The sequence below is a fragment of the Odocoileus virginianus genome, chromosome 8, assembly GCF_023699985.2.
Source record: "Odocoileus virginianus isolate 20LAN1187 ecotype Illinois chromosome 8, Ovbor_1.2, whole genome shotgun sequence".
Taxonomy (NCBI): domain Eukaryota; kingdom Metazoa; phylum Chordata; class Mammalia; order Artiodactyla; family Cervidae; genus Odocoileus; species Odocoileus virginianus.
This window is the reverse complement of record NC_069681.1, coordinates 73,115,774-73,129,077: the sequence shown is the minus strand read 5'-3', so window position 1 is coordinate 73,129,077 and position 13,304 is coordinate 73,115,774. Positions and strand designations below refer to the sequence as shown.

The 13,304-nt window shown below is 46.0% G+C and overlaps 1 protein-coding gene across 3 annotated transcripts in view; it reads right to left on the bottom strand.

Moving 5' to 3' along the window:
* The window catches only part of CDK8 (cyclin dependent kinase 8), a 71,956-nt gene extending 70,605 nt beyond the window's left edge, over positions 1-1,351 (bottom strand). For 2 of the 3 annotated variants that reach the window (XM_020903006.2, XM_070471702.1), the window contains exon 1: positions 810-1,034. In XM_020903006.2, the coding sequence (XP_020758665.1) occupies positions 810-937 (128 nt within the window). In that variant the 5' untranslated portion in view covers positions 938-1,034. Of the gene's footprint in view, positions 1-809 lie in introns of all 3 variants that reach the window. The other variant, XM_020903005.2, reaches the window with a different exon arrangement.
* Positions 1,352-13,304: the final 11,953 nt, after the last annotated feature.

Below are 13,304 nucleotides of genomic sequence, written 5' to 3'. Positions count from 1 at the left end.
TACAAGAGGAAAACTAGGAGTTAACAGATTATATTTCTCAACTAAGAAATGTTTTCTCTTTTGTCAACATTACAAGACATTCATCTACTGACAAAGGAAAAATGAACAGTTCACTTGCCGGTTTAGGAAACTAAACTGGGACCATTACCAGCCACAGACTTAATTATTTCTAAGTAAGAACATTTAAAGCAAAGAGACTATTTAAAGTTCCTTGCCAACTGCTAAACTGCGGGGGGGGGGGGGGGCTCTTAATAAGACACCCCTATTAGTCACTCGCCTTTTTCCCCACCACCCACCCTGCACCAAATCCTCATTGTTCTAGGAAAACTCGCAGCTAATGATAGCGAAACATCAACTGCTACGTTTCTGCCGCAGGTGATCGATCACCGGGAGGAACTCTTCAGAACCACACGGACTTGCTGCTTTCTTCCCCACAAATAAAACCCAAATGGGGTCTTAAATGCATCACCAACCTGTGAGAGGGAAAGGATCCCAGGTTCCCTTCCGGGCTGATGGATGTCAGTCTGGAGGCGGGTAAAGGGTCCCCTAATAAATCGACCCCTCCCTCCAAGATCATTTAAGCTCACATTTTATAAGGAACATTTAAAGAAATCTGGCACCGAAGCCCTTGAAAAGTACAGAGCCCGTGGATCAGACGCTCCTCCTCCCGACGAGCGGCGCCCGGAGACCACTGGAGCGGCTCGCGGGGTGGGGGTGGGGGTCTCACGTAGGCTCGGCCCGCTTCGGGCATCAAGTCCTCCAGGAGCCCGGCCAGCGGGAGCCTGCCCACCTGCCCCGCCGACACTCACCCATCCTTCCGCTTGGCTTTGTAGACGTGACCGTAAGTGCCTCGGCCAACTTTGCAGCCCTCGTATTCAAACAGGTCCTCGACCCGCTCCCGCTCGCTGCTCAGCTTCACTTTAAAGTCATAGTCCATTGTCACGGCCGGCGGGGCCGGAGAGCTGGGGTCGCGGCGCCGCGGCGCGGGGGCGGGGGCCCTCCGGGAGGCTCCGGCAGCCGCGGCCCCCGGGAAGCCGCCCGCTCTACGCCCGGCGGCCGCAGCGCCGGCCCGGCCGCGGCGACAGGAGCAAAAGGAGGCCCCGCGAGGGCGCCGGGGACATCCAGCGGGGCGGCGGGGCGGGGGCCGGCCGGGGTGGGGTGGGGGGACACACGCCGAGGAACCCGGGGGCGCAGGAGGGCGAGGGACGGGGGCTGGGGGTGGGGAGCGCGGTCGCTGCCCTTGTCCCCGCGGGCTCCGGCTCCTGCGCTCCGGCCGCGCGCTCGGCCCCCGCGGCGGGCGGCGGCGCGGCGGGCTCTCCCTCGGAGGCTCGCGCCTAGCCGCGCTCACACACGTTCACGCTCGCTCCCTCAGTCGCTCGCTCCCTCGCTCGCTCTCCAGTCCACTCAGACAGAAAGGCAGCACCGCACAACAGCCGGCACCTCCTCAGAGAGCGGAGGGCGGGGACTCGCGGAACGCGGCCGCGCTGTCGCAAAAACGTCGCGAAGACCCGGGCCGCTCAGCCTTCCCCGCGGCCCGCGCCGCGCGCCGCTCCAGCCGAGCCTCGCTCCCCGAGGGGGCGCGTGAACCTAGCGCGGTAGCCTCTGCCCAGAGCAGCCGCCACCAGCACCACGTGGGCAGTCCCGGCGGCGGCCGGGGCTCCAAACTACAGCACCCAGAATGCACCGGCCGTCGCCGTGGCCGCCCCGCCTTCGGCTCCGTCCCCCGCAAGGCGGGGGGTGGGAGCGATGCACGATGGGATTCGTAGTCCAGAAGGAGGGGAGTCGTTTCGATGACCACTTGGGAAAAATTTTTTTTTTTTTAAACAGCGTTGTCGCTAGGGTCAGATTTGGGCCAGAAACTTAACTAGAGAAATTTAAGCGTGAGCGAGTCTAGTCTGTGTTAGAATCACATTTTGTGCCGCTTCCGAACTCCAGATTTTAAAGGGCACTATCGTTATCGAAAAAAATAAGTCTAATTATTGATCAACGGCTCATAGACTATTACTCGGGAAATCTTGTCGTTCACGATCTATAAGGGCTGCACAGTGATAGCAATGTGCTGACACTCATTACAAAGATCAGTAAAAGGGAGTCAGTTGGGAGTGGCCACGCTGCCTCTAGAAAGTGGCACTCTTGTGACAGATGACTGTCCTTTCAGAGGTGATTTTACTTTGAGTACAGCCTTCTGCACCACTGCTCCTAAGAATAGCCATTTTTAGCCATGATTACAGCAATGGATCTAAATCCATAAAAATTGTTCATAATTTTAAGGGAGGAAAGGTGTCTGCTGGAGGAATCTTGGTATTTTTATCGTTTTTTAAAAAAATATTTGTTCATTTGGCTGCACCAGGTCTTAGTTGTGGCACTCAGGCTCTTCAGTTGCAACATGTGGGGTCTAATTCCCTGACCAGGGATGGAACCTCGGACTCCTGCATTGGGAGTGTGGAATCTTAGCCACTGGACCAACAAGGAAGTCCCAGTGCTGATATATTGATAATAATACCTCATTTTGTTTTATTCCCCTTATTTAGATGTCTATGTTTCATTTTTTGATTTTATGTTAATTTTATGTTTATATTTATTTTTCCAAACTGCTACCATTTTCATGAAAGCTCCCCACATTGTCTCTCCACTTTGAACCTCCAACCAATGTTTTCACCTCTCCCATGGTATTCATCAAATTGTGTTCTTTTATTTCCTCTTTCTTGCTAGATTATTAATTCCTATAGGAAGTCATATTTGCATCTTTCCTGATGCCTAGTATCATGGCTTGATTTTGGCGTGCAGTAAACATGTGTTGAGTTAGTAAGTAAGGACATTTGTGTCGAAAATATCTATATCCATGGGATTCTCCAGGCCAGAATATTGGAGTGGGTAGCCTTTCCCTTCTCCAGCGGATCTTCCCAACCCAGGGATTGAACCCGAGTCTTCCACATTGCAGGCAGATTCTTTACCAGCTGAGCCACCAGGGAAGCCCAAGAATACTGGAGTGGGTAGCCTGTCCCTTCTCCAGCAGATCTTCCCGACCCAGGAATCAAACAGGGGTCTCCTGCATTGCAGGCAGATTCTTTACCAACTGAGCTATCAGGGAAACCAGAAACATGTGTTGAATTTATGAGTAAGGACATTTCTGTCAAAAATATCTATGTACAAATGATGACCATGATACCATTTTATGAAAAATCCTCAGAAGGGCTCTTAAACAAATTTCCCAAGAGAAAAAGAGTAACTTCACCACTGGTTTAAACAAAGTTGTTTTTCCTAGTACGTCAAATACTATTTAGTGTTTAAGTATACTGACTGGTCAGGGGGACCTGGGTTTGAATCTTGATGTACCATTAATTGGAGAAGGCAATGGTACCCCACTGCAGTACTCTTGCCTAGAAAATCCCATGGATGGAGGAGACTGGTGGGCTGCAGTCCATGGGGTTGCTCCAAGTTGGACATGACTGAGCAACTTCACTTTCACTTTTCACTTTCACACATTGGAGAAGGAAATGGCAACCCACTCCAGTGTTCTTGTCTGGAGAATCCCAGGGACGGGGGAGCCTGGTGGACTGCCATCTGTGGGGTTGCACAGAGTTGGACACAACTGAAGTGACTTAGCAGCAGCAGAAGCAGCAGCAGTATCATTTATTAGCAGTGTGTCCTTGGTCCCTGAATTCCTTTCTTTGCAAAATGGAGATATACGAAACCTCAGTGACTTCCCTGGTGGTCCAGTGGTTAAGATTCGAGCTTCCAATGCAGGGGGCTCAGGTTCCATCCTTGAATGGGGAATTAAGATCTCACATGACTCACAGCGTGGCCAAAAAATTAAAAATAAAAAAAGACCTCAGCTTAGGGTACGTGCTCCAGAAAGGTAAGCGTTCATGATTGGGATGTTAGATGTTTCTATTCACTGATGTAAATTGGAGGATTTCTAGCAGGACTTTTCCTTTGCATTAAGAATTTAATTTTTTTCCTAAATATGAATTTAGAATAGACTCTTCCTGAAGCTTATACATTTTGTATTTCTCGAATGATGTGTTTTTTTTGTGCAAGTATTTACTCATAGATCCTGAGAAACCAAACCACGATGCTAGAGAAAAGGTTGTGAAGAAGCTTGGGACTGGGCTTGCCCCCACCCTGGCCCTGTACCCACTTCCTACATCCCCTGCACATGATATTCCTAAATCCTGAAGGTCCCCAGCTTCTTCAAATGACTTTTGACTACTCTTATGACTTCATCCATTTTATGGATGAAGGTAAGACAGACACCCCTGTGCAGAAACTGAGTTTGTTTGTTTTTTAAATAATTTTATTTGTATATTTTACTTCTGGCTGTGCTGGTTCTCCGTTGCTGCGCCGTCTTTTCTCTGGTTGTGGTGAGCAGGGGTTACACTCTACTTGCAGTCCACGGGCTTCTCGTTGCAGTGGCTTCTCTTGATGTGGAGCACGGGCTCTCGAGTTGGAGCTTCAGTAGTTTCTGTGTACTGGCTTAGTTGCTCCTTCGATCCCCTGGGATCTTACCAGATCAGGGATCGAACCTGCATTGGTAGGTGGATTCTTTATCACTGAGCCACCAGGGAAGCTCCTGAGTTTTGTATTTTTTCATAAAAATAGATTTAAGAGGTACAACATGATGTTTTGATATACATGTACATGGTGAAATGACTCCTGTAGTCAAGCTAGCCATGTTTCTACTGTGAGTAATCTCAGGACAGGAAAGGAAGGCCACCTTGGACCAGGGAAGAGAAAGGCTTGCTTTTTTCTCTGCAACTATGGTGTGAGTTAGAGGTCTGGACTCTAGGTTGGGGACACACAGGGGTGTGAAGTGAGCTGGCCCCTTAGCAGAGCATCAGGATAGGGGGCAGAGGAAGAGAGAGCCACTGGGGTCCCTGAGGGGAGCTTGGCTAATGTGTCAGGAGCAGTAATGGCTAATATCCAGCTTGAGGTTTTTCTTTTCTGTGTGTTAATTCCCTTCTATCATCCCTAAGACGTAAGCCGGTTTTACCTCTGGAGCCTGTGTCCAGGCTTAAAGGAAAGGAAGAGGCAGCAGCTGGAACCTCAATTACAGGAGTGAAAAAGTGGCCCACAGAGCCAAAGCAGTGCGCGCTGGGAAACCCTTGGGGCTAATGCTTGTATTCCCAAAACTTGAGGGAAGGATCAGAGAAATCAGCTTCAGACTTGACTGTTGTTTGACCGAATCGAACATATCAGGGACCTAAGGGCTCCCATTTCGGTTTGATTTCAGCCTCGGGTCATCCTGATATCACATCTCATGGCACCACGATGACTTCCAGTGACCCTGGAGCACCTGTGGCCCTCGTTGGTCCGTGTTCCAGACAACGCACAAGTCACGCTTGTGCTTCTTTTCTTAAAATGTGGTTCTTTACATTCTAAATTTAACATCTCCAGTCTAAACATGCCTCTCAAACACCAGCCCCACATTTCCACTGCCTCCTGTTCAGCCTCAGGGGATAATGTACTGTCATCTCAAACTTAAAATTTCTGAAACGGAGCATACCATACGGTGCCCTGAACTTCCCAATTCTCCAGCACAGCGATGCCGATAGACAGACGTTCTGCTGTTTTCCTGCCAACCCTCCGAGCTCAGGCCCTCATTTGCTGTTCACTGTTCTTCGTGCTCATGCCAAGTATGCCTTTGTCCCATTCTCAAAGGCTGGATGCTTCCTCATACCATCTCTGACCTTTGCAGGCCTACCCATCCTCCAAGGTACAGCTCAAATGCCTAAGTCAGTCATGCAGCCTTTCCTGGTTCTGGCAACTGAATATGACCTTTCTCTCCCATGAACTCCTACCCCAGCCCTGATACCATTGCACTTGCTTTATAATTCACATAGAAACATGGCTCCCTCATATGTGTACACGCTAAGTCGCACCAGTCATGTCCGATTCTTTGCCACCCCATGGACTGTAGCCTGCTAGGCTCCTCTGTCCATGGAATTCTCCAGGCAAGAATACTAGAGTGGGTTACTCTGCTCTGTAAGATCCAGGGGATCTTACAGACCCAAGGATTGAACCTGGGTTTCCTGCATTGCAGGCAGACTCTTTACTGTCTGAACCACCAGGGTCACTCTCATGTCTGACTCTTTGTGACGCCATGAATCGCGGCACACCAGGCCTCCCTGTCCATCACAAACTCCCGGAGTTTACTCAAACTCATGTCCATCGAGTCAGTGATGCCATCCAACCATCTCATCCTCTGTCGTCCCCTTCTCCTCCTGCCCTCAATCTTTCTCAGCATCAGGGTCTTTTCCAATGAGTCAACTCTTCACATGAGGTGGCCAAAGTACTGGAGTTTCAGCTTCAACATCAGTCCTTCCAATAAACACCAGGACTGATCTCCTTTAGGATGGACTGGTTGGATCTCCTTGCAGTCCAAGGGACTCTCAAGAGTCTTCTCCAACACCACAGTTCAAAAGCATCAATTTTTCGGTGCTCAGCTTTCTTCACAGTCCAACTCTCACATCCATACATGACCACTGGAAAAGCCATAGCCTTGACCAGATGGACCTTTGTTGGCAAAGTAATGACTCTGCTTTTTAATATGCTATCTAAGTTGGTCATAGCTTTCCTTCCAAGGAGTAAGCATCTTTTAATTTCATGGCTACAGTCACCGTCTGCAGTGATTTTGGAGCCCCAGAAAATAAAGTCTGATACTGTTTCCACTGTCTCCCCATCTATTTCCCATGAGGTGATGGGACCAGATGCCATGACCTTAGTTTTCTGAATGTTAAGCTTTAAGCCAACTTTTTCACTCTCCTCCTTCACTTTCATCAAGAGGCTTTTTAGTTCCTCTTCACTTTCTGCCATAAGGGTGGTGTCATCTGCATATCTGAGGTTATTGATATTTCTCCCGGCAATCTTGATTCCAGCATGTGCTTCATCCAGCCCAGCGTCTCTCATGATGTACTCTGCATATAAGTTAAATAAGCAGGGTGACAATATGCAGGCTTGGCGTACTCCTTTTCCTATTTGGAACCAGTCTGCTGTTCCATGTTACATGGTAGTAATTTATTTTCTGCTGTTGTTTAGTCCCTCAGTTGTGTCTGACTTGTGCAACCCCACGGATTGTAGCCCACCAGACTCCTCTGTTCATAGAACTTCCCAGCCAAGAATACAGGAGTGGGTTGCCATTTTCTTCTCTGAGGATCTTCCTGACCCAGGAATTAAACTCTACTCTCCTGCTTGACAGGCGCATTCTTTATCACTGAGCCACCAGGGAAGCCCAGCCATTTATTTTATGTACTTAAAAAAAAATCTTTCCTTTCATGAACACCTTAATGACTGGGCCTCTAACTTACCTTAGGCCTCCACACAGGGCCCAGGACATAGTTTGCATAATTATAAAGAATTCGAATGTGCTGCATTAGCTTGGTTTCTATAAAGATTTCAATGAAACTTAATAATAATATGAAGGGGAGCAAGTCATTTTAAAACATTTGACATTTTCCTCAGCCCTTCCTCTGAGCATGTGCTTTTTGCAGCAATAGGTTTTGGTGCTTTATGATATATGAACGTTAAAAGTCTTACTGAGTCTTCTCAGCGTTGATCACTTGTCTCTGCAACTTTTAATTCCATTTTCTCAGTCAGTATCTCAATTCCAGTTCTGAGTGATTTAAATGGAAAATATCTACTCTCCCATTCTACAGCTTGGGTTCATTACCTTTATCATCAAGATGCACAAATTAAGCATCTATATTTGCGTGTAATGTTAGATATGAGAAATAGCAGGCTCAATCTGTCTAGTCTTTTATAATTTTTCAAAGAAAATACTGATGCAAAAAGTTTCTTGACTCTATAAGCATCTTGAATTTAATATAGACCTTAGAAAACACCAGAACCAAAAAAAAAAAGAACACTTTCAAAAATAACTTTCTTCCCTTCATCATATGAGTGTCATTTGCTCTTACAGAGTCATTTCCTCCACATGACTGGACACATGACCACTAACAGTCCCTGAATTTGATGTAAGATGCCTGTCATTAGAGAAGAATCAGCTTTGCTTCTCAATTCCAGTTCTAAAAATCCCAGGAAAGACGCTGGACCAGCTGGGTCAGGGGCCCGTCTTGGACCAGTGAAGTGTGGCCATGGAGGCAGGGTTATATAAGAATACAGTGCTCCTTCATTCAGAGGGATGAGGAAGATGGGGGTCAAGAGCTCACGGGAGAAAGGGGAATGCTCTAAGTAAGTACCATGAAGAAATGAAACAGGGCAATGAGATGGAAAGCGGGCCCAGGAGGAGATTACTTAGATCAGGTCAATGGCCAGAGACTCTCTGAGGTGATGCTTAAGGGGAGACCTGAGTGACGAGGAGCAGAAGCTGCCAAGGGGAGGGAGGCAGAGTGGTCCAGATGGATGGATCTGAGGGACAGCAAGTGCAAAGACCTTGAGCCAGGAGGCAAGGAGTAGAAACAAGGCTGTGTGATACGAGTGTCATGAGGAGAGAGGTTGTGTGAGGTGAGGACAGTGAGGTAGGCAGGGGCAAGCTTATACAGAACCTTTTGTTAGTTGCTCAGTTGTGTACGACTCAACTCTTTGCAACCCCATGAACTGTAGCTCACCAGGCTCCTCTGTCCATGGGATTACCCAGGCAGGAATCCTGGGGTAGGTTGCCATTTCCTTCTCCATAGGACCTTCCTGACCCAGGGATCGAACCTGGGTCTACCTGTATTGCAGGCAGCTTCTTTACTGCCTGAGTCACCAGGGAAGCCTTTTAGGCCACAGGTTTTATTTTGGAGGAAATGGCAGCCCACTCCAGTACTCTTGCCTGGAAAATTCCATGGATGGAGGAGCCTCGTAGTCTACAGTCCATGAGATTGCAAAGAGTCGGACACGATTGAGCAACTTCAGTGACTGGAAGGTTGCAAGCAGGTTAGTGACCAGGTGTCTTTACTTTGAAAAGAACAACTTGGCTGCTATGTTAAGAATGGATTGTAGAAGGCAAGATTGAGAGACAGATATATGGATAGATAGACAGGCAAATAGATAGATAGATAGGGGACTTGCTGATTGTTGGAAGGGATGTAAAGAAAAAGGAATCAAGATGACCCCTGAAGATGTTGCTGCTTACTGAGATGGGGAAGACTTTGAAAGAGACAAGTTTAGAAGAAAAGTTAAAAACTCCATTTTGGACATGTCAAATAGGAGATGTTGCAGAAATATAAGTGAACATTCCTAGTGGGAAGGGGGATATGGGAGACTAAAGCTAAAAAGAGAGATCATAGCTGGAGATAAAAATTTGGAAATCATCAGCTGTACAAATTGACTCGATCACCTGCAAAGTATTACACTGAGAACAGAGCGGATCCCCGAGCACCTCCAACATTCCAGGGCTGGGTAGAGGAGGAGCCAGAAAGGGAGACAGAGGAGGCAGCCAGAGGGTTATTTGGGGGAATCAAGGGGAGTGATGTCACAAAAGACAAAGGAAGAACAAGGGAATGGTCAATAGTGTTGGGTGTTGTCAAGGAGTAAAGCAAGATAAGGAGTATAATGTTTAATTTACAGTGTTTCTCAACCTCTTTTAAAATTATCGCCCCTTCCAAGGAATATTTTTAGACATTTTGCTTCCTGTCCACCCCTATGAAATGTTAATACCACAGATACACTGTGTATCTGTTTACCATGGCACTTTGAGGACCACAAGCCATTGTAATAGCCAAGAATTTTAGGGCCTCTTAAGAGCCAGTTTATTTGGGGGGGCCACTAAGAGCATGTGACTTATCTATATGGGTTGTTTTGGATAATAAGTGCAGTTTTGGTGGTAAGATGGGGGCAAAGCCAGTCTACATTGAGTGGAAGAGTTAAGTTTGAAGTAAGGAAATGGAACAGAGTGTAGATGCTTTTATAGCAGAATGGTTAGGAGAACTGACTGTAGCCACAAAATCAGGCTTTCATACCCAGACCTGCAACAGGGCACCTTGTTTTTCACTTCCTTGTGCTTCTGTTTTCTCAGCTGCAAAATTGGAATTATAGTAGTAACTACCTCCTGAGGTAGTTGTCATGGTTAAGGCACTTAATCATATATGTATTTAGAATGGTGCCTAGCTATGGTAAGTGTTCATGTCTGTTAGCTATTACTAGTCTCATTCAGGACATTAACTGTGAAAGGGAGATGAGTAGAGCCTCCAGCATCAGGGCTAAAACTGGGAGTGAACATAAGGTTGAAGGAAGTTTGTGAGTCACAAGAGACTGGAGGTATTTCCTTAATTCAGTGGAACCGGTTATAAGAGACTAATGAGGATGATGAATAGTTGTGGACCCCTAAACTAGCAAGAGAGACTGGACCAGAGAGGGGAGACTTGTGCTTGAATATCTCCTCTGCGGTTAAAAGGTAGGAGGAGAAAAGGACACAAACTATTGTCACAGATCTCCTGCTGCCCTACAGTCTACCCCAGAACACAGTGGTGTGAAACAAATTGATTGTTCCTTGCCTTTTTGGGGGTTGGCCGGGCTCAGCGGTCCAGTCTCACACTTTCCTACATCACCTGGGAGAGCTCTTAAATGGCAAAGGTTAAAGGGTTAAGGTCTCTTGAGGCTGGGGCTCTGGAACTTACATGGCATCACATTCTGTTGGTGAAAGCAAGACTCAAGATCAGCCCAGTTTCAAAGACTGGGCAAGTAGACCTCACCTCTTGTGAGTAGGAAGAGCAAAATACCATCCATGCTTTTCTGACTCCCCAGGCATGGATATATATGACTGTAGATTTGGTGAAAGTAGCTCCTTTAGAGATGGCTTTGGTTTTCTCCATATGGTAAAAGTTTGCCTGCTGTGAATGAGCAGACTGGTGTGGAAGGAGAGAAAGCAATGATTTCATACCTGAAAAGACTGCAGGTTGGAAACAACCTTTGGGCGGAATCAGAGATGGCTGGCAGACCGTCCTAGGACTTCCAGCCAATGTCAGGGGCCCATCTGCAGGTGCAGCCATGCAGTGTATCAGTATCCGTCTGCCCTGCTGTGAGGTTTTTGACACCAGCACTCAACAGCCCAGGTGGAGAACAGGCAAAGACAGATGTTGGATTCATCCTGGATTAGGGCCCTGCCAGCTGGGTGGGATGAAAAGATGAGCGCTGGCAAGTGAGGATTATTGGCAGCAGTGAGTGAAAAGGACAGACCATGACATTTAAGCTGGGTCAGAAGGGAAATGAAGATAGGATTTCCCCTCTTTATAACACTAGCTTGATGTTTTTAATTTAATGTTTTATATAATGCCTACACTCATCCCTTGCTTCATTAATGTCCATGTATGGTGCCAAGACCCTTCCATCAAATACCTACTAAGTAAAACAGACAGCTGAAAAAATACATATAACAGGTTTAAAAATTACTTTTCTTAGGTAAGAGATTCCCATTACAGTGGCCGGTAAGAATGTCCCAAGCTGAAAATTTTTCCCATTTGTTGATGATGAAGAATTCTTCTCTCGTGTTCTGTAACTATTAAAGAAAATTTACCTCTTTAAATTGATATTCAGGAATATAATATTGTCCTTTTATTCCTCTACTGGACACCTTTTTTCTTGAATAAGCATATGACTTTAATTTTCATTTCAAAGTATATTTTGCTACACCACAGTATAGCAAGTAATCTATAGGAACACCATTTAGTTTCATGTCAGTTTTTTGAGGTTTAATATCTTACTCTGGCTCTTCATTCCAATATGTTTCACCCTCCACATAGCTGGACCATGCTACTCAGAAAAGCCGAGTCATTTCTGGCTGGTTCCTGTCCAATCATGAGTCTCCTGTGAGGCACAGAGCTCTTTCTATCGAACACAAACACGATTAGGTCACCTCTGCAACCACCTGATACTTGATATGTAAGGTTATTTGTTTCCATGCTCAGAAACTCTGGGGCTTTTTCACCCATCATAGCCCTTCCCCTTACTAGCCCAAGGTCAAGTTCCATCAGATGATTGTCCTTCTTGCTGTGAAACCCTACATCCTTTTTAAATTTTAAAACGCTGTTCTATTTACATCATTACTCCACTCAGAAATCTTCAAGGATCCTGTGTGACCTTTCACCGCCTACAGCCTAGCTCCTTTATCTAATATTTCAGTCTTTATTTACTTTAACCTGACATGATGAAAACACCTTAAGGCAGCTTGCAGTGGAAACGTTAGAATTAGATTCATTAGCTCCATATAGCTACATTTCCCACAGTCCGAGCTCTTCTGCGTCTCCACTAAGGTTCCTAACCAGTTTCTCCTATGCTGCTTTCCATCCAATTAAACAGAGGTTTGTGACCTCGGGTGTCCATTGAAAATACCTGGTGAATCACTCAAGCAATTCTGGTGTAATTGATCTGGGCTGAAACTGAGCACTGGGATTTTTAAAGCTCCCTGGTGATCCTAATGGGCATTCAAGGTTGAGAATTGCTAGGTAGGACACGTTTATTGATTCTCTCTAAAACAATCACCATTCCCCTCCCTCCCTCATCCACACTCCCCTTCCTTCTTTACTTCTCTAAATTTTGTCACCTCTTTGAGATTCAACTCAGGTATTGCTGGGATCTTAACTCATCACCCAAAGCCAATACCTTCGCAACGTAATGCCCTTTTATTGTTGTTCAGTTGCTCAGTCATGTCTGACTCTTTTCGACCCCATGAACTGGATTTTAAATTTCAATTAAGGTTGTCATTGTAAGAAGCCAAAATCACTTAAACATTTTCAGTACATAAAACAGAAAACATACAGAAGATCCTTTTAATGATATGGTTTTAATTCTTTTATACCTTTTCATTCCTAATTGTAAAAAGTCTTGGAGCTAAAAGACACACAAAACCTACATGCCCATCGACAGATGAATGGATAAAGAAGTTGTGGTACATATACACAATGGAATATTACTCAGCCATAAAAAGGAACACATTTGAGTCAGTTCTGTTGAGGTGGATGAACCTAGAACCTATTATACAGAGTGAAGTGAGCCAGAAACAAAAAGATAAATATTGTTTTCTAACACACATATACGGAATCTAGAAAAATGGTTCTGAAGAATTTATTTACAGGGCAGCAATGGAGAAACAGACAGAGAATAGACTTATGGACGTGGGGAGAGGGGAGAAGAGGGTGAGATGTATGGAAAGAGTAACATGGAAACTTATATTACCATATGTAAAATAGATAGCCAACGGGAATTTGCTGTATGGCTCAGGAAACTCAAACAGGGGCTCTGTATCAACCTAGAGAGGTAGGATGGGGAGGGAAATGGGAGGGAGGAGATGGGAGAGAGGTTCAAAAGGGAGCGGATATTGTATACCTATGGCTGATTCATGTTGAGGTTTGACAGAAAACAACAAA